Here is a 26,704-nt window from a genome sequence, read left to right as displayed (position 1 = left end):
TATTACCAGCAGCACAGCTGAAAAACTATTTTTGGAAAATCTGGGCTAGTTACTAGCCACAGACTAGGGTTGCCACTTGTCCGGGATTCACCTGCACAGTCCGGGTTTTGAATCATGTCAGGGTTTCAGTCCACCTGAAACCCGGACACATTATTAAGACAAGAATGTGGCTCGCAACGGGGCTTGACAGGAGGGTGAGGGGGCACTATGTGCCCAGCATTACTATTCTCTTTGGAGTACCCAATAGTGTCCGAGGTCTGTTACAATCCTATAGTGTACTGTATACTAAAACCAAAAAAAGTTTACTGTGTGTCGCTTAAGATTTTGGGTTTGGCTTAAAGAAAAAGTGGCAACCCTACCATAGACCCAATAATATTCTACCATCTTACTGTATAAACTGCATTTTTGGGTATGTCAATGTCATATAGATTTTTATAATGCAGAAGGCTCTTGAAAGTTTCTGCAAGATGAAATCTATCATTATATATGCCATGGAAACAATGACATGACATATACCCAAAAACCTATGAAATGTTGATCAAGGTCCTTCTTCATCATGCAGATACATTTTAGATGTTTCTTTTCCAAAAAAACGAATACATAATAGTGTATAGTGGTAAATATTGGTGGTACAATGCTTGCTGCAATCCCTCAATCAGGCAACCTTGGGTTTTCCCGCTACCCTGTTGCACTCAAAAGAGACATCACTTCCTTGGGTCTTCCCTGGGATTTCAGGTCTGCTGAGTGGGGGTTTGGAATACTCTCCAAGCCCCCAATAGATACAAATAATACATACCCTTTTTGGACTGCATGGGCTCACCCTGTGCTGTATTTTCTTTAAAACAATAAATACTATTGAACCAGAAAAATAATATATACCCTGACAGGATCACAGGCCTGTTGAATAGGGAAGGTGATCATAGAATAACATTGGTGAATAAGTACACTGCTTGAGGCAGCCAGCTTACCCTTCCTCATTGCAGATAGCACATACGCAGAGTAAACGTAGGAGTCATATGTTGCTTGAAACTCGAGCTATGGAGCTATCTTTTTGAAATATATCAAACTTGTATATGTGGAAAAAGCACTCGGATACAATCTTCAAAAATGAGGACGTATGCACCAGGGCCCATAGAAGTTGACTTACACACCAGACAACAATGCTTAGGGTTTGCAGGATTAAATGTAGTCTTATTTACTCTGAGAAGTGCAATTGTGATATTGATTCAAGTGTAAAGGGTCAGTACACCTAAAAGTGATATCCTATATATGGTGCCTGGGCTTTTATAAGTGTTGGATACTCCTGACTCTGTGTCCACCTAGAAGTTTCGGGAGTTTCTGCCCACCATTGCATTCTTCAGCTCCTCCTGCTGCATTATCCATAATGATACACATAGAATCCAAAAGGGAAAGTAAGAACCCTTCATAATGGCCACAGGTGGCTGGACCCAGTAACTTGAGGGCAAAACTTTTTTTTTCATTTCGGATAGGGTAAGGAAGGGTTATAACAACTAGTAGACCGAAAAAAAAAAAAAAATAAACTATGGTCTGCTTAATAACTCAATTGAATTACATGCAACTTGCCCTGCATACTTTACTTTATGGCCCTACTTTATCTAAAACTGGCCCTGATGACAGTAAAGAACCTTCAAATGCACACCAAATTTACAATGGATTTTCAACTATTTAAAGTATCTGGCTAAAAAAAATCTCTCAAGGCAAAGAGTACTGAGGCAATTTTGTTTAATCAATATAATGTGTCCATGCTGCCATTTTCTCCCTTCTGATTATACTTTCTTTATATCTCATAGGTTAATCAAAATTGTGGATAAAATTGGCTTAAAGCTGAACTTTCCTGGGCAATCAATAAATCTGACCTCTCAGTACTTGGCTCTAGCAGTAAATAAAGTAAATGCCAGCGATTTTCCTGAAACATCATTTGGTGTTGAGTCTTCTTCTGGTTTACAGGTAGGATATTCACGTGCATAGCTAATTATATACCACCTAGCATGGGCTTAAAATCATAAATCATTTTTGATTGTTCCGTATAAAAACTATGATTTCATAACTTGATTATAATAATTTAAAGGACACCTATATCCAGAGAAATATGTAGGCTGTGCTTGCTGACATCTTTTTGAAGATGCTAGTTATCTTACTACTATGCTTTGCGCACATACTTTGTCTTATGCCGCGTACACACGGTCGAATTTTCCGACGGGAAATGTTGGATGTGAGCTTGTTGTCGGAAAGTCCGACCGCGTGTATGCTCCATCGAGCATTCACTGTCAGACTTTCCGCCAACAATTGTTTGCTAGCAGGTTCTCAAATTTTCCACCAACAAAACTTTGTTGTCGAAAAGTCCGATCGTGTGTACACAAGTCCGTCACACAAAAGTTCACGCATGGTCGGAATCAAGCAGAAGGAGCCGCACTGGCTATTGATCTTCCTTTTTCTCAGCTCGTCGTACGTCTTGTATGTCACCGCGTTCCCACGTTCAGAATTGTTGGCCAACATTTGTGTGACCGTGTGTATGCAAGACAAGTTTGAGCCAACACCCTTCGAACAAAAATCCACGATTTTGTTGTCCAAAAGTCCGATCGTGTGTACGGGGCATTAGACTTACAAAGTATTGGAGTCATTTGCTACTACACCCAGGCAAAGGAGAATGTCACTACACAGATCAGACAAGTTAATCAGGGTTGCTTGAATTTGTAAAAACGGTAAAAAAAAAAAATCAGCCCATACCACATATGTTCTGAATTCATGTCATCGCTACAGTGTTAAATAATTTTGCTAGAAGGGCAGCTGCTAGAAATTCAGTTCCTATTCATGTAGGCATGCACTCCCCCCCAGGACTACATTTCCCAATAGTCTATTCCATACACACAGTTATAGGCAGCCTCTTGAGAATCACTACAGCAGCATTGTTTTGCTGGGAAACGAACAGGCAGGGCTAAAAACTCATCTTGGTGCAGAGGAAGCATTTTCAATCAACAGGAAGCTAAGAGCTCACTTGATTTCTGACAGGGTCATCAGGCATTTTTCTGTACTGCATTGTTTTTAAAAGAATAAATCATGGGAAGCGCATTTATTGCAGACATGTACTGCATCACTTTCTTTTATTTTGCCCAGACATGAATTTTAACAAAAAAAATTGAAGGATAAGTTCACTTTTCGAGCATGTTACATGTAACATTCATATTTGGACTGTAACGTGTAACATGCTCCACCTGTGACTGCGGGTAGGTGCAATACTCTGTAGGCTCCCATGGAAAAAATAATAAATACACATATTTTTTCCTGCAAAAATTTGTGCATTTATAATTTTTTTTAAAAAGGTGAACTTGCCCTTTAACAAAGTCTGACTTGTACTAATAAGTGTCGTTTAGTAATATTTATATTATCACTCTTTATTTCAAAGGTTACTTTGGATTCTCGGTTGCCAGAAAACAGTACTGGATCCGTCCTTCTCCCTGCCACCTTACTAAATGACTTGTCGGCTGCTGATAAAGATATAGCTTCTAGAGTACAGTTTAACTACTTTGCAAAGGCTTCATTTTTTGTGGTAAGATTTTGGCAACCCATCATTCATTTCAATTTACTCCCTAAATAGTAAAGATTGCATAGACAGTCTAAGAAAAAAATCAATTGTTTTACCTTCTTTCTAGTTTAGTAACACTTGACAAAAGCAAAATAGAGCTGTTGTACATGTAATCCTATTGGATACTAGAGGCAGCACTTGCAGAAATCTTCTGTGCTGTATAATACTCCCCATAGTGACAAGGCCTTTGCTTTTTTCCCTGTTTCTTTATACTTTTGAGCACTATAAGTGGCCTGCACACTACAGTACTTAGCAATATCAGAGAGAGTCAGTTGTTGGAAACTGATCAAATTCATGGCAGTTCCACTGAAAAGGCATTTTCACCCCCATTTTGGTCTACTGTTTTTTGGAACTGGGAACTGATTGCAAAAAGTGGGTTTTAGATTGCTATAACTGGTTAAATTCTTGAAATAAGTTTATTTGAATGCAAATGTATGGAAAGCTCCCAAAACCTCCTAAAATTGTATTGTATAGCCAGAAATAGGCACATTGGCAGTCAGAAAGACTGTTGTCTCTAAATATTTGTCATTGGCTCCGAACACCTACTGAAATTCCAGGCTAAGTAAGACCTGTTTTTTTTTAAAGCATTTAATCATTTTGTACCTGTGGTTTCAGTACCACCCCAAGTGTCACTGATACCAGTAGTTAACATTTTTGCTGTACTGGGCATGTAGACCCAGATACACAAGTTGGGATGCCGAAGCTGCTTTCAGGAAAGCATATTCTTTATCAAGAAAATACTTTTTATTATTAATTTGTTCCTGATAAAGTATGTTGGAAACTAAATTGAAAATGTTAAAGAAAAACTATAGTGACTGTAATTTTTACCTATTAAATATCCTAAAGATTTGAGACAAGAGAGACCACCTTTAGTTCCCCTTAACACATTAGGGATTGTCACCTAATTGTAAAAAACGTAAGTCTAATCTAGTCCAACTTGCCTTGATATTTTCATATCCAGACAAGCACCTATTAAAAGTCAATGTCTTGTATTTCTTGAACATCTTGTGACTACATATAAATAGGGCAAGCCGTCATAGAGACCAGTTATTAAAACATTTTTTTTTAGTAAACTGACCATTCCAATAGATTTCATCATTAATAAATGTGGATGATTTAAAAATCTTATACATGTTTGTGTTCTCTTTGGACCAGGACTCATCCCTCACTGGATATCAGTACTTGGTTAGTAATGTGATATCAGCAAGTGTTGCAAATCTATCAATTACTAATTTAAAGCAGAATGTTACTGTAACGCTGGAGACTTCAACCCGTAATGATTCAGTAAGTATGAAGCATTTAAATACCTGAATTATTGATACTTATAAAAAGTTCCACTTTAAAAAAAAAAACAACTTTATTTATTTTTATTTTTTTTTATTTCTATTCTTGTTTTAACAGGGTGTACTAAAGTGTGTGTTCTGGGACTTCACCAAAAACAGTAAGTCGTCAAATTATTTCATATTTAGCAAGCTGCTTTAAATTTCCGGATGGTTGCACCTGGTTTTATTTTTTTACCGACTCAGGCATGGAAGAAAAAGTGGGTAGCTAGTCATTACAGCTAAGTTCATCAAAAGGTGGAAATATTATTGAAACTAAGGCATAGGAATAGACACAACAAAGTAGGTAAGCACAGACAACCTGCCCATCTGGCCAGAACGTTCCTACTGTAATTTGTCCTGTTAAGTTCTCTGCCTTATAAAGAGCATGGTGTCTGGTAGATATGATTTGATTGTTGATGCCCCTTATCCTCCACATCTTCTGAGCATGTAGTCACAAATGAAAGTGTACTGTTGATAGCACATTTCATAGTCTAGAATTCGGTCAGGGTTATAATAACCAGCTTGGGAGAAAGCTATGGTTGAGTGTCAAAGAGTTTCATCAGCTAAGCCCTAAATCAAGCTATAACCAAAAATCAATAGGCACAACAAGTAAAAAAAAATAAAAAAATTGAAAAAAATTGAAATAGAGATTTGGCATCCAACCATGGGTCTAAGCAGAGGTTTTATTTCTGGGACAGTCTTTGGCCTATAGAAACACCCTTGCTGTTAGACTTTGTGTTTGCCTGTAGGACGCAGGGCTGATGAAAGGATATTTGACACCCTAGGCCAGGGGTGTCCAAACTACGGCCCTCCAGCTGTTGCGGAACTACACTTCCCATGAGGCATTGTAAAACTCTGACATTCACAGACATGACTAGGCATGATGGGAGTTGTAGTTCCTTAACAACTGGAGGGCCATAGTTTGGACACCACTGCCCTAGGCTAAACCTAATTTTGCTGCCCCCATTGGCTCCACCCCTGACTCCACCCCCTTTGCCCTGCCCAAGTATACCCCACCTTTTAATGAAGCGCCCATCAAATGCAGCCCACCAGTGCCCATCAATGCAGCCTCACCAGCGCCCATCAATGCAGCCCACCAGCGCCCATCAAATGCAGCCTCACCAGCACCCATCAATGCAGCCTCACCAGTGCCCATTAAATGCAGTGTCACCAGCACCCATCAATGCAGCCTACCAGCACCCATCAATGCATCCTACCAGCGCCCATCAATGCAGCCTTACCAGCACCCATCAATGAATGTTTGCTTGATTCTATTTATTCGGGAGTCGGGACACAGACACAGTCCTCCGCCACCACTGCGCCTCTGACACTATATGCGAACGGAGCAGCGGCTGCCTGCTGATGCTGAGACTTAGTTGCTTGCTGCAGAGAGAAGAGAGTAGGAACACCAATGGCCTGGCGCCCTAGGCAGCTGCCTACTTTGCCTAGTGATAGCACCGGCACTGCAAGGGCGTATGGCTCAACACTGGAAGCAACATATGAGGGGTAGACAGACACAACTAACACAGATGATATAGAACCAACGGGCATGAGAAAGAAGTGCAAGGAAAAAATCACTTAGCAGAGGTATGGCAGGGAACAGGAAAGTATGGGTAACAAGAGCATGTCAGATCTGAGAGATAGGAGGGGAGTAACCAGGTCATAGATTTAGCTTAATGCTTCAGCTTCTGATCAAAATGTGATTATCAGTTTTTGGTGGATTGGCTTTTTTACTTTTTGACTTGGAAAGTTTAGCTTTAGAGATTGTGTTTCCATCTTTCAAAACAATAACTGCCATGTCCTATTTTTTATTTCCAGACTGCAGTTTATCGAGTTATGCATGAAGTGACTATCTGGGACAAAATTTGCATTAATGACTCTTTGTTCACAGGTGGAAATGGTGGCTGGTCATCAGAGGGCTGTACATTGAACAGTACAACACAGAATAATCAAAGCCAGACAGTTTGTAAATGCAACCATCTAACCAGCTTTGGTATACTATTGGTAAGGAATGATTATGTGATATACTGCACCTCATTTCCTTTTATACATCCTGTGAGATCTATACGTTTTGTTGATCTGGGACCCTTTCTGCTCTCATAATTGTGACAGATTATACAATTATTAAAGCTATGATCTATTAAAATGATTTATTGCCACCTGGGAATAGCTAAGCTATTCATGACTGCACTGATTATGTGATCCTCCCTTATTACCCCAAAACCAGAGAGCAGTGTAAACACAGTTTGGGACAGGTAGGATAGGCAAAAAAGGACTTTGCGGTCATAATCCTCCTTACATTTCTGCTGATGTTGTATGAGTTAGCCTGTTTCTAAGTCTTCCGCTAGTTTTAGTCAGAGTGCCTAAATGTCTAACTGTGCTCGATTTCCTATTTATTCTTATATTTTGATATGTGCTTATTTTTTTTCAGGACATGACTCCTAATAACCCTGTAAGCCCAGAGGACAAATTGATTTTGACTTTCATCACATATATTGGCTGTGGTCTTTCTGCCATATTTCTTTCTGTGACTCTTGTAACTTATATTGCCTTCGAGTAAGTAATGGACCTACCTGAAAACCTAAAAGAAGGAGAAAGGGGGTAGATTTACTAAAGGCAAATAAAATATTCCCTTTGCAAGTACAGTTTATTTTATTAATTTATTACAGGTACTTACTGTATATAACTCTGTCAATTCACGCAGCACTTTACATATACAGTATGTTATACATTCACATCAGTCCCTGCCCTCAAGGAGCTTACAATCTAAGGTCTCCAACTCACATTCATACATACACATACTAGGGACAATTTAGACAGGAGCCAATTAGCCTACTAGTGTGTCTTTGGAGTGTGGGGGAAAAACCGGAGTACCCGGAGGAAACCCACACAGGCACAGGGAGAACCTGCAAACTCCAGGCAGGTAGTGTCATGGTTGTGACTTGAACCAGTGCTGCTAGGCGGAAGTGCTAACCACTTAGCCACTGTGCTGCCTGGACTCTGCAAGGAAATTCATCAAAGAACTTGGTGAATAATGTGAAGCTCTGCTTACTTCCATCATCCAATCATGTGCAAGCATGTGCAAACATTTACTTTTATTTTTCCTGCACGTGTTTGTGATTGTGAACTGTGTATTTGGCTTTAATAATTACACCTCAGTGTAACTATTTATACTGTGAGCCCCCCAGCCCTTCCTAGTTCTACTAAACAGTGTTGGAAAGACTTTGCTTTTCTTTACTGTTCTTCCTATATCAACGACCAGACGGAGGGGAAATGTTCCCAAGGGGATCACAGTAATAATATCCTAAATAGGTTTTCTAACCCTTTCCCATCTTATAAATTCTAATGTAACATTTCCATTCTTTACAACTATAGCTCAAACCGTAAATGCATGAAAGAAATACTAATATTATATTCAATGACTGTAACTGCAGCGCTACCAAACTATAACTACGAATCACTAAAAAACAAACCCTCATTTAGCCGGCCATACATTACACAATATTCTTTAGATTAACCTTCAACTATGCAGTGTAAGGGCCTGCCTGCTTGCATACAAATTGAAAGTGAGTTTAGGTTTGACCTCATGTTTTATGGTTTTGGTAAATCTAAAGGAAAATTGTACAAGAAGATTGTATAATGTATGGGCAGCCATATATAACCAATGTGAAGATGGAAATTCTATGCAAGTGAATCCCCATGTTATAAAACAAAAACAGGCAGTCTGATAAATATGTGGCTTTCATCTTGTTAACTGTAACTGAAAGTATTGCATTAACCATGTATTTTTTTTTTCAAGGAAAATACGCAGAGATTACCCATCTAAAATCCTAATTCAGCTGTGTGCTGCCCTTATTGGCTTGAATCTGACATTCTTGATGGATCCCTGGATTGCAATGTACAGTGAGGTTCCAGGCCTCTGTATCTCTGTAGCTGCATTTCTACATTACTTTCTCCTGGTTTCTATCACTTGGATGGGTCTTGAAGCTTTCCACATGTATCTGTCTCTAGTAAAAGTCTTCAACACCTATATACGGAAATACATGTTGAAGTTCTGCATCATTGGTTGGGGTATGTAATCTGTACTCTTAACTTATCTTCAGGCTAACAGTGAAGGTTGTAAATTATGAGTTATCAATATCTTTGTGTACCTGTGGCTAATACTCTAGTAAATGTGAGTTGTATCCAACTGAAACACTGAACCAGTAAATGACTACTAAATGTTATTAGTAGTTTTCAGAAAATGTCTTTCCATGGGCCAGATACTATAGGGAAAGTTGCTCAGTTAGTTACTTTCCTTGGTGGAATGTGTAGCTTCACAAGGAGACTATTTTAAAGACACATTTTCACCACGACTAGCAGCCTTCAAGTGGGTCCAACAAAGTGCTTATAATATATGGGCAATGTTGAGGCTGCTATACCACTTTTATATGTATAATTCTGCAATACTTTGGTTGAGAAATAGAAACAAATAGAAGCTTTTGAGGCTCACTCAGCCTCGTTTGCAGTACCTCACTGGACGGGCCCACTCCTGGTCTCCAAATAGGGTTCTTTAGCTCCCCCCAGGTATGCTCACACTTTCATAGACTTCCTGACTTCCTCCAGCCTCCTGGATCTGCTACCCGCTTTAGCTTTCTCTGACTCCCAGATCCTCTCTTGGTCTACCTCTCCTATTTCCTGCTGTTGCATTTATAATATATGTATTTATAGCTTAATATATAACTGCATTATTTGATATTTTTTGAAAATGCCTTGAATTCAGTTTTAGTAGCTAGTGTTGATGGCTAAGCCCTGCCTGCTCTGAACAGCAAGAGCTACTGACCTTCTGCTTATAGGTTTAAAGTGGTTCTAAATGCTCAAGGCTCAAAAACGTCTCTGTGCAGCAGCCCTCCAGCCCCCCTAATACTTACAGTACCTGAGCCCCATCGTGATCCAGAGATGTACACAAGAGCCTTGGCTCTCCAGGAACTCTCCCTCCTCATTGGCTGAGACAGCAGCGGGAGCCATTGGCTGCTGTCAATCACATTCAGTAAGCCAATGAGGAGAGCAAGAGGGCCAAGCCACAGCTCTGTGTATGGATAGGCAAGCAGAGTAGCGAATCAGGAGCAAGCCTGCTTGGGTGCCTCCAGAACAAGTGCTTGGGGGGCCAAGAGCACTGGTGGGGGACCTGAGAAGAGGAGGGTCGGGCTGCTCTGTGCAAAACCATTACACAGAGCAGGTAAGTATGACATGTTTATTTTAAAAAATTTTCTTTAATATCACTTTAATTTAATTATTTTAGCAGTGGTCTCTTGTGCTTGGCTGTTTTTGGGCATGATTTTTTCAAATATTTTGCACTTCACTATGAAAAACAGCCTGAGCACAGCAACCTCTTAAAAGGACTTTAATTGAGCCTAGGAAAGGTGGAATACTTAGAAGCAGGTCAGAAAGACAAACTATATCATGGTAATCTCAGCTATAAAAAAAAGTAATGCAACTGGGATATTCCCATTGAGGCTGTATAACATGGAAACTGGGGATACAGACCTCTGATTCAAAAGCTTGACTATTACAATGCTCCTTGTTGTATGGGAGTGCACTAAAATTAGACCATTCTGGTCCACTATCAGTGCTTTTATATGTTACCTAAAATACATAGTCAGACATCTTGTCTCCCTGGTAAAACTGATGACTTGGTTTTGGGAAAATACACCAGAAAGTATGTCTAACATGGGGGAGGCTGATAGGAGGTTAGAGCAATGTGACAGAGAGGTGGTCTCATGTAAGTGCTGCTTCTCGTTTCAATGCTCAGGGAGGCAGAAAAGGTGTCAAAACTAGCTCAAAAGTCCCAAAATGGATGTGACAAGGCTTACAACTCAAAAAAGTCAAGAAGAAAGGTGTGTAAGGCCACTTCCAGTTTTGGTGACGTCACATTAATGGCGTCACTTACGATTTCAGGAAATTACAGTTTACCAGCCAATTTCTTGGCTGTTAAAGGCTGAAATCGATTCACATTTCATCCCTGAATGTGTTTACCTGCCCAGCCAGACAGTGTTGTGCTGGATGGGTAATTTGTGTAAATTTCAGAACTGGATGGACAAAAATACAGGTCATTTAGCAGGTAAAACAGCTCCCATATATGTGTATCAGTTGTGTATTTGGTGACTTCAGCTTGAACAAAATTGGTATACTGCTATTCCTTATATTTCTGAGCATGCTAGCTAGCTGTCCATCTTGAATGCTACTCCAATGGCTTCAGTGCTTTAAGTGACAGTGTTCATATTTCTCTCAGTACTGTGTTGTTTTGGTTTTTTTTTTGGAAATAGGAAGTTACCTGTCCCTAAATCATTTAAAGCCCAGTTGAACTTCTTGGTTAAAGCAGTTAAATACAATTCAGTTGCGTCAAAACAAAAGATGTACGAAATCATACATTTTACTTGAGTAGAAAAGCCTGTCCTGTGCCAGCATGCTACAAAGAAGAACCCATGCTCTTTGTGTGGAAGCAGTGATCTCTCCGCAGAGGTTTAACACCAATTAGTAAAGCTAATGCTCCCTATTTACTTTCATACCCAAAACAACCATGCACATTTTATAAGAAATTGTTATGGCATTGCCTTGAAACATACAAAGATATATTAGGTTTGCATTTGATCTTTACACTTACTATTTGTGTTTGTACCAGGAGCTCCTGCTGTGGTGGTGGCAATTATCCTTGCTGTTAACAAAGATTTGTATGAGCTTCAAATAAGTGAACCATATCCAAATGGGGCAGCAGATTATTTGTAAGTACAGAAAATCTGTTTAATTTAAATATTGCGCTTATACTAGCGGTGCAAGTTTGAATACATTTTCAGTAAAACAAAAAGTCTTATGTATATGTAGAATTGTATTGTTTTTGTTTCTTTGGCTAAGGTATGCTAAAGGGAATGTATTGATTTTGTATTTCTTTTCCTTAATATGGTTATAATTTAAAAAAAATACATTTTTGCAAACTATTGTTATTCAGGTAAATAATAATTCAACTCAAGAAACTATGAGTTCACTCAAGGCCTGGAAACTCAGGTTTGGAGTTTGTTTGTATATAAGCAACTAAATGCACCCAAAATAAATTAAATATTAGTATGAATGAATATTTGACCTTTTCCAATCAGCAAGTTAAGGCTTTAGGCTCTTTTCATGTATTATTTGCTTTGATGAAAAAAAATGTTGTATACTGAGTTTAATAGCCCCCGCCAGGAGAAAAAAAGTGGCTATCGCTAGTGGCTATAGCAGCTGCTTGAGATTATCACAAGTGAATCCAGCAGGCTGGTTGTACCCAAGTTGATCGATCTATCAACTTGGTACAGCCTGACTGTTATTGCTGCTGAGATTCGAACCATCTATGGCAGGCCTTAGAAAAGTCATTCATCAGTACTTGGGATGTCAGCACATTGCTGAACAGCTCGGTAAAGCAAATAGTGATGACAGTAACTTATTTAACAGCTAACCAAGCTAAAGCTGGCAGTACTGATTGTTAGGGGAAAACCCAATAGTCTGGTTGTTCAGAAGTCGATTAATAGATCAACTTCTGTACAACCAGTCTGTCCATGGATGGAAATTCGGCTGGTCCCTGCTGAACCGGTCGAATTCCGATCAATCTTTGGTCACCCTTAGAGTAGATGTCCCCATCAAGTAGGTATCCAAAGACCCCTTTACAACAAGAAAAGGAGGATGGAAATCCTACAGTATTTGGGTAAATACTATATTTTCCAGGGCAGTGCATAAAATCTGGAAATATTGTTGTTTTTCAATATTCAGAATAATTCCAGAAAAGAATATGGCTGACCTGGTTGTTGATTAGCTAATTAGGCATTTGGTTCACTATTTCACCAATGGGCTGGTACCAGTTTTCTAATTTGTAAGATTATTTATATAAAAAAACACAGTTCTACATCCGTTTAAATGATAATTTTACATGCAATAATAGCACAAATGCCACGTGTTTCCTCTCATTTCAGCTGCTGGATGCAAAGCATTATATACTGGATCACAGTGGTTGGATACTTTTGCATAATATTCCTGCTGAATGTCAGCATGTTTGTGGTGGTGCTTATACAACTCTGCCGCATTAAAAAACAGAAGCAGCTAGGCTACCAGAGAAAAACCATGCTCCAAGATGTTCGCAGTGTGGCTGGCATTACCTGCCTTCTTGGTATTACATGGGGCCTTGGCTTCTTTTCCTTTGGACCAGGGAAAACTGTCATCCAGTACTTGTTCGCCATCTTCAACTCATTGCAAGGTTTGTTCATCTACAGTTCTTCGAGTGTGAAAACCTTGGGCCTTGCAACTAATACAGTACAAAGTTACAATCTTTATAATTGAGATGTTCTTATAAACCAATGTATGTGTAATTCTGCTAAGTCAGGTTTGTGAGTCATACACCTCTGTCCTCTGCAAAGACAGCATTTATACTAACAATATTTAAACAAAAAAAATAAAAAAAATGTGAGAATTTGAATGTCTGCATCATTGGACTAAACTCACAAAAGGATGGTTTTAAATATATTACTTCCTCATTAAACTCCATTTCAAACTTTCAAAAGTCCTGCTAAGAGCAGATACCACAATATGCCACCTTATTTTTCAGAAACATCTCTTCTGTCTAAAATAGCCACTAGTAATAATTGCATGTAAAATCCAACAGGCTGGTTATACCCAAGTTGATTGATCGAGCACTTTGGGTACATTCAGCCTGCCAATGAATATGGTTTAAATCTTGTCTGGTTCCTGCTGAGATTCGAACCGTCTATGGACGGCTTTAATGACTAGGCATCTAGAAGTGTCCACTCTTAGGCTGGCCATTTATTATACAATTGTCTTGTCAATTTTCCTTTAGAATTCCCAAAAATTATATAATATGAGGTCAAACCTAAACACTTTCAATTTGTATCCAATCAGGCAGGCCCTTGCACTACATACGGTAGTTTAACCACTTCCCGCCCGCCCTATAGCGGATTGATGTCCGGGAAGTGGTTCCGTTATCCTGACTGGGCGTCATATGACGTCCAGCAGGATAACATGCCGCTGCGCGCCCCCGGGGGCGCGCATCGCGGCGATTAGTGGAGCGGTGTGTCAGCCTGACACACCGCTCCACCGATCTTGGTAAAGAGCCTCCGGCGGAGGCTCTTTACCACGTGATCAGCCGTGTCCAATCACGGCTGATGACGCTGTCAATGGGAAGAGCCGTTGATCAGCTTTTCCTCTACTCGCGTCTGACAGGCGCGAGTAGAGGAGAGCCGATCGGCGGTTCTCCTGCCAGGGGGGGTCTGCGCTGATTGTTTATCAGCGCAGCCCCCCCTCAGATCACCTCAGATCACCACACTGGACCACCAGGGATCGCCACTAGGACCACCAGGGAAGGGGCAACATGTGGATGGCCAGGTATGTACCCCAGGGCCATCCACATGTGCCCAATGTGCCCAATCTGTGCCAATCAGTGCCCACAAATGGGCACTGATTGGCACCATTATGTTCCAGCAATGCCCCAATATGTTTTATGAGTGCCACCTGTCATTGCCCATCGGTGCCACCTGTCATTGCCCATCGGTGCCACCTGTCAGTGCCCATCGGTGCCACACATCCGTACCCATCAGTGCCACCCATATGTACCAATCAATGCCACCTACGAGTGCCCATCGGTGCCGCCTATGAGTGCCCATCGGTGCCACCTATGAGTGCCCATCGGTGCCGCATACCAGTGCCACCTATCAGTGCCGCCTATCAGTGCCCATCATCGGTGCCACCTCATTGGTGCCCATCAGTGCCGCCGTATCAGTGCCCGTCAGTGCAGCCATATCAGTGCCCGTCATTGAAGGAGAAAACGTGCTTATTTACAAAAAATTTTAACAGAAACAAAGAAAAACTTTTTTTTTTTTTCGAAATTTTCGGTCTTTATTTGTTGCGCAAAAAATAAAAACCGCAGAGGTGATCAAATACCACCAAAAGAAAGCTCTATTTGTGGGAACAAAATGATAAAAAATTTGTTTGGGTACAGTGTAGCACAACCGCGCAATTGTCATTCAAATTGCGACAGCGCTGAAAGCTGAAAATTGGCCTGGGCGGGAAGGTGTCTAAGTGCCCGGTATTGAAGTGGTTAAAGGATAAGTTCACCTTTTGTAACATATTATTTTTCTTTTTTTGAAAGCCTATGGTGTGCATAACACACCCAAAAAACTTCACCCGGTGCCAAAAAAATTTGCACACACATAAAGAGTGGTCAGAAAAAAGTGCAACGGGTACACAGACGTGCCAATTCCCTGATCCCCCAGGGCGTTAGGCTCCAGACGGGGACAAAGGTACTTTACAATAGTCTATATGGCCGAAACCAGACAGACCCCATTCTCTGGAGGGACTGCTGAAACAGAACCCACCCAAGTACTAGGTGGGGCTCCCCCAAAGGGAGACCCCATGAGAGAGGGCGAACTAAGCCAGAAGGCCATGTCCACCCCTTCCCAAGACTTTCAGGGCTGGCCCGAGGACCCGTCCTTACTCGTCACACAGTGAGACAAACGTGTACAAGACGTGACAAAACATAGGATTCAATCAAAAAAGAAAGAAAATAAATAAAAAGTGGGAAAGGAATAGTGGAGAGGAGGGTGAAAAAGGTGGCCATTGTGTAAAACAATGACCAGGCCCTCCGGCCAGGAATAAAAATTCCTCTGGTCCTAGCCAAAAGGCCCAGCCCAAGAGGCAGGTACTAAAAAAGCGTGTTCTATAGTGCAGTGACTGTGGTGCCTCAAATCAAAGTGACTGCCACTCACAGTGATTTTATGGCACACCTGGGCTGCCGCTCCAGGGGCACTACTCCATAGGCTTTCAAGACCAACCCTGGCCACCACCTTTTGTAACATATTATACCCATTTTCAGGGTATTACATGTTACAATTGCCCCAGCCCATCTTTTCCCCCCACTCGCTGCCATTATCTGAAGAAAATGTGATTGAGTGGGGCTCTGCTTGCCCGGCCACATTATGCATTCAGTGTTCTGTGATTTAGAAAGCTACAACTCCCAACAGCCTTTGCTACTGTTGGCTTGTAGTACTCAATTAACTATTATGGTGCTGCTGAGCACTGTGGTAAATCATTCTCTTTTCCTGTCAGTGTGTATCTGCCTGGCCATACGAGGTAAGAGCATATAGATATACTGACAGGTCTACAGGAGTCCTGTATGGCACCCGCGATCTACTGATCATGGGCGTAATGATTTACAGGCTCTAGATAAAAAAAAAATGTAATAAAAAATATTATGTGCATGTATTTATTTTTTTTAAAAGGTGAATTTATCCCTTAAGATTGTATAATGTATGGACAACCTTAGTTAGGAAGTTTATTTTTAAAAACCTTCCTTTAAGCTAATTGGTTGTCACATTTGGATGGTTAGGTTGAATTTGCCAACAATTAACCCATATTTGGTTATAAAACAGCCCCTGATCTTTGCTGCATTTATCTCAGTGGATGATTAGCTTTCACTCAGTCAGTACAGCAGTCAGGGGATTTAAAAGCTGTGACCTTCTTCACCTTCTTTCCTTGGGATGCCCAGGCAGATCAGAGCATTGAGCACTGGCACGTGACCACTTTGACCAATCTGAATCATTCTGATCCATCCTGGTGTCCCTAAGGAAAGAAGGGGAGGAAGATTGCAGGTTTCAAAGCCCCAGTTGCATAGGCAGTGCAAGCTAATCATCTACGGAGGTAAATGCCTTTATCTTGAGAACATATTCTTTAACACTATAGCTCTTGTTACATAAGATTGCCTTCTTCTAAATTTCTAAAATTGTTAAACAATGTTACACGCCCCTATTTTATGATCACTACTCCTTGAGGTAATAAGGTAATACTATAGCCCCTAGAAACTTCTTATCATATAACAATAACATATTTTTCTCAGGTTTCTTCATATTTTTCTTCTACTGTGTGGCAAAGGAAAATGTCCGAAAACAATGGAGACGATATCTTTGCTGTGGAAAGCTCAGACTGGCTGAAAACTCTGGTAAGGTTTTAACTGATTGAAATACATAAACTTCAACTCCAGACAACTTTTTTTTTTGGATAGAGCAGGGCTGGTTAGAGCTGTTTTCATTGCTGTATCTGTCTACAGAACAGGAAGTGGGCATAAAAATTCCCTGATGGTGACAAAGGCAAAAAAAAAGAGGCTTAAGCCCTCGTACACACGATCAGATATTCCGACGGGAAATGTATGATGACAGGCTGTTGGCGGAAAATCCGACCGCATGTATGCTCCATCAGACAATTGTTGTCGGATTTTCCACGGACAAATGTTGGATCACAGGTTTTAAAATTTTCCGCGGACAAATGTCTGTTGTCGGATTTTCTGTGCATGTGTACACAAGTCTGTCGGACAAAAGTCCAAAGTACAAACACGCATGCTCGGAAGCAAGGACGAGCCAGAAGTGGTTGGTCTTGTAAACTAGTGTTCGTAATGGAGAATTAACATTCGTGACACGGCAAATTATGAAATCTCGAAATGCAGAGCACAATTCTCTTCTTTTTTAATGGGATAATAATGAAGCTGCTTTGCTGGTGATACTGATGGAGTTATTGCAAATACATTTTCAAAGTCTTTTTTTTCTAGTGTTATCAAGAATAATATTATTATGCTTTTTTTTTTTTTTCTTTTTTTGGGCAAGTTACCACAACACCATTATCCCCTAGTTTTTAAGTTCAAAGATACAACTATGTTGGTGTCCCTTGTCAATTTTACATTGTATTTTTTTAAATGTAACTGCCTACTCCCAAACTGTCATTTGAAGTAAAACACATAGGCAAGTATTATTCTCCACATGCATTAAAAAAAGAAAACAAATAAAATTAGACATGCTATCTGCCAATAGAACTTAACCAAAAAGTGCATTCTATGCATCCAAAAATATAGAAAATATACCAAATCAAATCATTATTCAACCAAAAAAATAATGTCAAAGCAATAACTCCAAGGCCAATAATAAATAACACGTTATCTCCTCTCATTCCGCAACATGTCTGGTTGATGAACGGCTGTTCGGAAACTAACTGAAAAACGCGAAATGAAAAGCGCAAAATGAATCAACACTCACCAAACTTCTACTAACACGAAATTAGCAGAAGGAGCCCAAAGGGTGGCACTAAAAACAAGTACAAGTACGTCACTACGTTTGTATTTGTTGGCCGACAACTCCATGCCGTTTGTATGCAAGACAAGTTTGGGCCAACGCCCTTCGGACAAAAGTCCACGGTTTTGTTGGCCAACAATCCGATTGTGTGTACGAGGCTTTAAGCCTTCATCACTCTGATTAAAGATTAAAAAAAGATTGGGCTGGAGTTTTCCTTCAAAAATATCACAATAAAAGCATATCCAGTTACAATGTTTGAAAATCTAAAGGAAATTAAACATGGATTTGCTGACTTTAAAGCTAAACTCCAAGCACAAAAACATTCATATAACTGTTAATCCTCAATAGACCCAAACTAATTATGTGTGCACAAATGTCTTTGCAAACCTAAATATTACCTTGTAAAAATAGCAGTGATATCATCACTGTGCTGTAAATAGCCAGTATAGTGGGGAGTGCTGTGAGAGAGGCCTAGCAGGAAAGAAATAATAGGAAGGTGAGAGGAGTGTAGGATAGGTATGTGAGGGGGTCTGTGGTCAAGGGGGTAGGGGGGTCCTTGTAAATTATCAGGGTCAGCTGGGAGGAGTTTCAGTAAGGTCTAAGGGTTGGAGGTCAAAATTCAAGGAGAGATAGTGTTGGTGCTAAGAAAATATTATATTCCATTAAAAAAAGAATATATACAGTATATATATATATATATATATATATATATATATATATATATATATATATATATATATATATATATATATATATATAAAATTATACACACACATATATTAAATAGTTTTCATATCATTTTACAAAATTTCCTTTTTTGTAACATAAGCATTTTGTATTTGCTGCATTTAGACTGGAGTAAAACAGCAACAAATAAACTAAAGAAACAAACTTCCAAGCAGGGAGTGTCCAGTAGTTCCAGCAACTCCATTCAGTCAACAAGTAACTCAAACTCAACGACTTTGCTAGTATCCAATGAATACTTAATGCACCCCAATGGCAATGGTAAGTCATTTTATACTTTTTTTGGTTGTAACACTTACCCCTGCAGGAACCGCTAGCTATGCTGGGTTCTTTGTTTTGCCACAACTATTTAAGCTGCTCGGACCCCACTCACACACAAGTGTAACGTAAGGCTCCATGCACACTGAAGCTCATAAACGGCCGTTTTTGGGAGTTAGGGCGTTTTTTAAATAGCCCATAAACTCCCCTCTATGTTATCCTATGTGTCCGTGCACGTTTTTGGACGTTTATCAGCAGTGGAGTTTATGGGCTGTTTTCTGAACGCCATAAAATTGCGTTCAGGAGTCGTTTTTCTGACCACAAAAGATTCCAAACGCTCATAAACACCGATAAACGCTCAAAACCGTGGCTCACCAGCGGTTAACATTTTTGATCCATTAAAAAAAAAAATTTAAAAAAACGCTAAAAAACGCTAATAAACGACATTGAAAAAACTACTGGTGTTTTTATAACATTATTTTATCGTCCAGTGTGCATGAAGCCTAAACATTAGTATGCTACAACTCTATAACAATGCATAGAAAACAGGCCACAAGCAACTATATAGTAGACTGAAAGGAAGTTTTAAGGAAATTCAGTTAAATAATGCATGGATTCATGAATAAACAGGCAATCGAACAGGTTTAAAGATGCTGTACTAGATAAAATGAGCGCTGATCCATACGCTGGCAATCAGTTGAACTGTAGTGATGCTATCCCAATATTTAACTGGTGTAAACAGGGTTAAAAGTATCAGCATCAATTAACCCAGAAATAAAGGTCCTCGTGTGCACACTACACATAAAGCTCCAATATCGGGTGGATGTATACATTCCTGACAAAAGGGTAACCCTGGAGGTGTCTACAAGTACCTGGCACCCAATTGTCAATGGAAGCCAGCTGTCGCTGGGGCCCTTCTGTAAGATGGTGCATGTGTAGCTATCCATTTAAGAGTGTGCAATGCATGGCTGATAGCCTGTGGAAAAAGAGGCAGTCTCTTCTGCATTGACTGTGTTAATGTTGAGCTAAGCACAGATGGTTCAGCTCACCCCTCCTGGAACACAGGATTCTGGTCCAGATCACTTTGTGTTCTGCTATCCCTGAAGTCTCAGTCCCCATGATCAGGTCTTCTAAATCAAGTCCTCAGGTCCTCACTGAGGTAGGCACACACAGCAACAAGTCTAGCCTGTTCTGGTCCCAAATTACAGCGACTCTCTGTGGCTCAGTTTGATGCTCTGGTCCTCAAAGGCTCTGTCCTCTGACTCTGTGAACACAAGTATGCCCAGCTCCAGTCCCCACACACCAGGCTCTGCTCTCTGTTTAGGCATGCACAGAAACAGGTCCACATGCACAGGTTTCCCTGTACTGTGTGCCTCAATCTCCTGTAATTATCCAGGGAAAAGTTTTGTGCCCTCCTCCTCCTTGTGGCAGGGAATTGTGGGCCTTAGAGTCTGCAGTCCCATTAGCTTCTATTGTACAGTGGCCCCTCTGGACTACACTTTCCATAATCCATTGCAGAAGGCACAACCTGGTGGAAGGGGGCAGAATGCTCACACACACAATCGCCTGCACAGAGCCAGCTGCGGAGGGGAGAGGCTGATGAAGGGGGAGTTGAGTGGGGGGATTGAGCACACAGCCAATCCAGTCGGCATACAGGCTACATGGCGTTAATAGCAGATGTGAAATTTACTCAGCTTTGCATTTATGAATATGGGATAATGTTGTAAAATTTGAGTAACAGGGAAACCTGTAAATGGTGGACATCAAATACACAGCATCTCTCCCTTGTGCAGTAAAATAATTCCAAATCCCTCTTCATTACCTACTTTGGTTACATGTTGGTTCTCTTACTAGGGTGCCACTTGAAACTGCCAACTTACAATGGCATTCACTGTCCTATTTGTGTTCTGTGTTTGCAGCTGTGGGTGAATGATGTGTAAATCTTGAATTAAAACATTTATAAAGACCCCTAAAGTTTTGTCTTTTCACAAGCATATATTTTATCATTAAAGGCAATGTTTTCAAAGAAAGAAATGGAGTTACGTTCATGCCTCAGAATGGAGAAGTCCAACTGCAGGAGTTTCCAGGAAGACCAGCCACCAGAAATGGAGATGACCGGAGAAATTCTATGAGAAGGACTAACCGTGGCAGTGTGCATTTTGTTGATCAAATCTAGTTTTACTTTTTACTCCTATGACTTGAAATGTTATTTCTCCATGTGTGAGAAACATTGGCTGTCCTATTTCTACATTCATTGAACGTAGCTGCCTTGGACTATCAAGAACAGCTGAAATTCACTTTTTTTGGATAGGACAATCGCTCCTCTTTTTTTTTTTTAAGTGTCTTTGGAGTTAGCCAAGGTGGACAGAAGACATGGACATATTCATTTGTGTCTGTGTTGCTTGTCTGATGCATTGCTCAACGCATAATATTCTCCTTTACTGTTTATATATATATATATATATTTAATTTATATATTGTCAGTTTTATTATAGATGTACAGTTTCATGTTGAAAACTAGATCTGTGAGATGTATGAAATAGCCAAAAAAGTTTCTAATCCAACTGCAGATTTCTTAAAACTCAGTTACTCTGGAAACAGGTGCATGTTCTCCCTTGGCAATCATTTACATGTTGCAATTGACACAGCATGGTGCATTCCTCTTGTGTGGTAATTGTAACTGCCTGTCATTTTAAAAAGAAAATCAAAATATGCAGAGGAAACCTGATTCATCGTGAAAATGATTATCTAGGGGGAATGTACACCTGCTTTCTAAAGTACCTACTTACCTGAAAACAAGACAAAATTAATCTGGGTAGCAATATCCTTTGAAGCAGGCCTTCTACAAAAAAGTAGATGACAGCATTGCACCCCCTGGGAAAAAAAATGGTTAAAAATTGAAAAAAAATCATAGATCTTGGGATTCCGCTACTGCTGTTTCAGGGAGGCACAGGTGAATTGATTGTGGGTCACCATTGCATAACAGGAGAGCTCAGTGCTCCAGATCCCACAAGAATGTACTTCTTCATTGTGATGGACATATTTTTCTGGGATCTCATGACCCAGCTCTCTCAATTTCCACCAATGAGGCATGTGACGTCACTTGCACCTCCCAGAAGCATCGGAAGCTGAGTTCCAAAGCATTTGTTATTCTTAAAATGTTCTATTTTGTGTTTAGGTAACATTTTTTCATACAGGCGGTGTGGAGCTATCATTAAGGCGGACCTTCCATGTAGGGTCACCTTTATAGCAAACCACCTGTACCCAGAAAAAACGTAGTCTGTCATTACTGAATTTTCAAAATGATACTTGCCTAGATATTATGTGGCTGATTTACTAAAGGTAAATAGACTATGCAATTTGCAAGGGCAGTTGCTCCAGAGCTTAGTAAATGAGGTGAAGCAGTCTGTTTGCCTTTAGTAAATCAATACCTATGTTGATCTATGTTTTATTTGGATCATGCTTGTCAGGGCTGTGAATTAAAGTAATGAGGTGAGAAACAGCCAGGTGACTATCATTTTCACAAGAAAGTCAGCAGTGACAGCCTCTTTATCTCAATACGGATTACCTTTAAAGTGAACTTGTCACTATTCCTAATAAAGTAATGCCTATAATTTTTCTGATGATGGCAGGCACCTATGTGCCCCCTTGGAAACAACCAATAGCCCTGGCTCATGCTAAATGTAAATAAGCACTTACAAAGTTAAATGCTGTGATAATCCCTGCCTCCCTTTACATTGCATAATTTAAAGTAAGAAGTTTTATGCCGATGGAACACAGAAACATATATGACACAAAATAAAGATATAGGGGTTGATTTACTAAAAATGGAGAGTGCAAAATCTGGTGCAGTTCTGCATAGAAACCAATCAGCTTCCAGTTTTTTTTTTGTCAAACCTAAATAATGAAGCTGAAGTTAAAAGCTGATTGACTACTATGCACCGCTGCACCAGATTCTGCACTCTCTAATTTTAGTAAATCAACCTCATAGTCAGGTACACTGAGGTGCCTGCTATGAGATGTTCACCAGACGTTACTATGGAAGGAGTAGTGGCATGTTCATTTTTATCAGAAGCTTCGTAATATTAAGTGATAATATGTAGGCCTTCTTATTTTTTTTTTCTTAATACTTGCAATCAAGTACCTGATTGAAGTGATCAGGTAAAACAAAAACCAACACTGCCATCTACCAGAAAGTTTAATATCTTTTTACATAAATGGTTATTAGTGATTTGGGAGTTAGATGTGTAAAAAATATTGGTACGATAAAAAAGATGCAAGGTCTTTGTTTGGGATATTGTGTGCAAAAAACACAAACTGTATTTGCATATTTGCACATATAAATGTTAGGCTAATATCTGGTACATATGAGCATTCTACATTGTCAGCAATAGCACCACATTCCTAAAAACATTGTATACCGTTATAATGTTTTTATCTAAGCAACATTTAAAGAAAGCACCATTCAGTCAATAGGAATGAAGTTTTATGATTTTAGCTTTGCCTGAGCCTGCTAGGGGTATGTAACAGATACCATAGATAATAATGGGATTTTAACTTAAAAGCTAATTGCATTTTTATACACATTTTTGTATTTGATATTCTGGTCCGGGGCAGTAAAATGATCAACTTTGTAATCTATTGGTTTATCACGGTTATACAGGGACTTAAAGTTTCTACTGGGGACAGTTGAGAGTCTTGGAATTTTGCTTGTTGCCTCATGGAAACTGTAAAAACATTATAATGTGTTATCTGTGATTGTCACCTTCTCCAATGATCCCTCATGAGGTCTGAGATATGCATACTTACATTTGTCCAAGCTGGACCAATGTTACTGTATGCAATAAAAACATACTTGGTGTTCAGATTTAACACTCCATAGTGAACTGTTAGCCCAATTCTGGGATCACTGCCTTCTGATCCTGTGTAGTACATCTACACATTTTTATTTTGCTCTCTGAAAAAAAATAATAAATTGAGTATATTAATAATTTCCCTTTGGGATTAATAAAGTATTCTGAATCTGAGACAGAATATTTCTACCTGTGATGTCATTCTCGAGCCACTGATTTCACTGCTATACCTTCCTTCTGTTGCATGGGACTACATGTTCAATGATTCTTGGCAATTTATTCCTGTCCTTGGGCAATCATGAACTGAGTAGTTTGGGAAGCAGAGCTGGTAATAGAGCAGGTAGGCTTATTATATTCCTGCCCACAAGTCTCTGCACAATGACAGGATTATGCCAGGGCCAGAGTGGTGAAGACTACAGGGGCAAGTGAGGGTACATTTCCCCCTAAGAATAAAGAGTGGGTAATTGTGACCCGTCCTCCTCAGTATGTGAAAATTGGTGTGTCAGGGGATACACCAAAAAATGCCCCCGTCCTCAGTATGAATGAATGTGCTTTTGCAGAATGCACAAAGAAAACAGATACATTATTACCAATAAATTGTTAGATGCTCATTTTTGACTAGAGTAGGGTTTTAACTGTTGATGACTGATTCTTATACTTACTAATAGAATCTTATCAGCTGGTCATAGTAGAAACTCCAATGCCTTGTATAAACATAACAAATATAGGCAATAACTATTAATTGCAAAGGAGACTATTTGAATGTCCTGGCTAAGAATATCGGCCTAGCCAAAAAAAGTGTTCAAAAAGTGGAGTTACTCTTTCAGCAGTCCTAAAGCATTGTCCTATGTTATTTATATAATATTTATGTATCATTACAATAATTAAATGCTGTTACTAATTTTGTTACATGAAATATTTTATTATGTATTATTAATTTTATCAGTAATACATTTGTATCCAGAACCGGCCAATGCAAAGGTTTGGACTGATCAAACACTTTAAAGATCTTTTCTCTTCATCTGACAATCATAAGGCAGACAAGCTACCTAAAGTAATGAACCGTGCCTCTGGCTTATGTCTGTGCTAGCAATAAAGAACCAAATGAAGACTTCCTACCTAATGGATCTCATCAGACAACATTCTCTGGGGTTATAATTTCAGACTGTCTGTACCCCATATGCCTTCTGGCTGCACAACACCTGAAATTTGTCATACTGGCCTATAACTTCATATGGATCAATTTGGAATTTTTTTTTATTTTAAACTGAAAGTTGACTTTTTCGGAATTAGCACTTTAACAACTCAACCTTTGTATCAAGTATATTCATCCATGGACTTGTTCATACTCAGACATGGCATGCTGATGACTGAATAAATAAATGTTTTTTTTTTTTTTTTTCAAAATCGTTGCATAGAAAAACTGTTAAAATCAATGTTGGAAAATGCAGTTAGTGAAATCTATCTAAACAGCTGGAGTATCTATTTAACTTTTGTTTTGTTGCTGCTGAATAAATTTTAATTTGCCTTATGTGGCTAAAGTTACTAAGTCTCTGTAAATGATTTGATTAGTTTAAAGTGGAAATACATGGCTTTTTTCTGTGCACCTACAAGCAGATTTATTAGAGGAGGTGCAATATGTAACTTGACAACTAATGTTATACTTTAGCTAATGAATCTCCTCACTTACTAAGGAACTATTGCCACCTTATCTATTTCCCAAACTAAGGCGAACTGGGCTGGAGAACTTAATAGTGAACTGTCTCTTGATATAGACAACCCTATGCTTTCTGCAAGATTACAGCTTTTGCTATTGGCCCTACAGTTCTGCGTAGACACCATGGAGACTATGATTGACCAGAATGTATCTTCTTATTTTTTCATATGTGCAGACATTTATGGCTTAGAGCTTGGTCTGTTAACCCTGCTCAGGAAAGTTGACTTTTTTGCACCCCCATTGGAGATTAACTATTCTTTGGAAATTCCCTTGAGGAATACATTGAGGTGGCGATCATGAGAAGGGGGGTTCCAACTTCATTATCTATAATCCATACCTCCCTATTGACATGTCCACCTCTACCTTATAAAAACATTCTGTTCGCCCCCTTCAGGCATCATATTCGGGTGCAAGGCCATCTGTTTGTGATAAACCCTCTAGGTGTACTGGATCAACTTAGAAACCTTCTGCTGACTCAGGTTCTCTTTCACCCTAGGACATCTACTGACATGGCTTTATTTGGTACAATGAGGTCAAGATTTATAGGAGTCTAACTTTTTGACCCATATACTTAAGTTATCTCCAGATTGAACAAATCTTTAGTCCTTTAGCAACATTTTATAAGAGAGCTACAACAAGTTTCAAATCCTCCTTTTTGGAGCCTTTATAAGAACTGGGCAAAAGCATCTTTCTCGGACTCCTGCACATGCACTTGTACTGCCAATGGTACCTCACATCATTCCTATTCAGGTCTCTTTCAGAAAGACTCTGTGGCTGACCCCGTGTTCAAGAACATGCTCACATTCCCCCCCCCCCCCCCTCCCATTTCAGAAATCCTCTTGGATTATGCTGACAAACTCTTGGAGACAGACAATGTTTGAAATTTTCCCACTCACGGTCATATGTACCCTCCTCCTCATTAAATAGCGAGGTTATATTCATTATTTGGACGCCATTTTACACTTATAAGCTTTGCCTATGACTTTAAGACACTGCTCTTATCTTTAAATATGCCTTTCTTAGTGTACAAGGCTTGCAGACTATCAGGTTGCTTGCCTTATGAGCTGAGTGAGAAGCCA

At 39.6% G+C, this 26,704-nt stretch overlaps 1 protein-coding gene across 8 annotated transcripts in view; it reads left to right on the top strand.

Moving 5' to 3' along the window:
• ADGRG2 (adhesion G protein-coupled receptor G2) overlaps positions 1 to 25,453 on the top strand; it is a 236,904-nt gene extending 211,451 nt beyond the window's left edge. For all 8 annotated transcript variants that reach the window (XM_073616458.1, XM_073616459.1, XM_073616463.1 and 5 more), the window contains 12 exons: positions 1,812 to 1,968; positions 3,425 to 3,568; positions 4,760 to 4,888; positions 5,006 to 5,045; positions 6,818 to 6,930; positions 7,358 to 7,482; positions 8,726 to 8,997; positions 11,588 to 11,687; positions 12,903 to 13,183; positions 16,832 to 16,933; positions 18,906 to 19,058; positions 21,068 to 25,453. In XM_073616458.1, coding sequence (XP_073472559.1) covers positions 1,812 to 1,968; positions 3,425 to 3,568; positions 4,760 to 4,888; positions 5,006 to 5,045; positions 6,818 to 6,930; positions 7,358 to 7,482; positions 8,726 to 8,997; positions 11,588 to 11,687; positions 12,903 to 13,183; positions 16,832 to 16,933; positions 18,906 to 19,058; positions 21,068 to 21,231 — 1,780 coding nt within the window. In that variant the 3' untranslated portion in view covers positions 21,232 to 25,453. The remainder of the gene's footprint in view (positions 1 to 1,811; positions 1,969 to 3,424; positions 3,569 to 4,759; positions 4,889 to 5,005; positions 5,046 to 6,817; positions 6,931 to 7,357; positions 7,483 to 8,725; positions 8,998 to 11,587; positions 11,688 to 12,902; positions 13,184 to 16,831; positions 16,934 to 18,905; positions 19,059 to 21,067) is intronic.
• Positions 25,454 to 26,704: the final 1,251 nt, after the last annotated feature.

This window comes from Aquarana catesbeiana, linkage group LG02 (assembly GCF_042186555.1).
Source record: "Aquarana catesbeiana isolate 2022-GZ linkage group LG02, ASM4218655v1, whole genome shotgun sequence".
NCBI lineage: Eukaryota > Metazoa > Chordata > Amphibia > Anura > Ranidae > Aquarana > Aquarana catesbeiana.
Note: the sequence above shows the minus strand (reverse complement) of the source record. Positions and strands in the feature narration are given on the sequence as shown.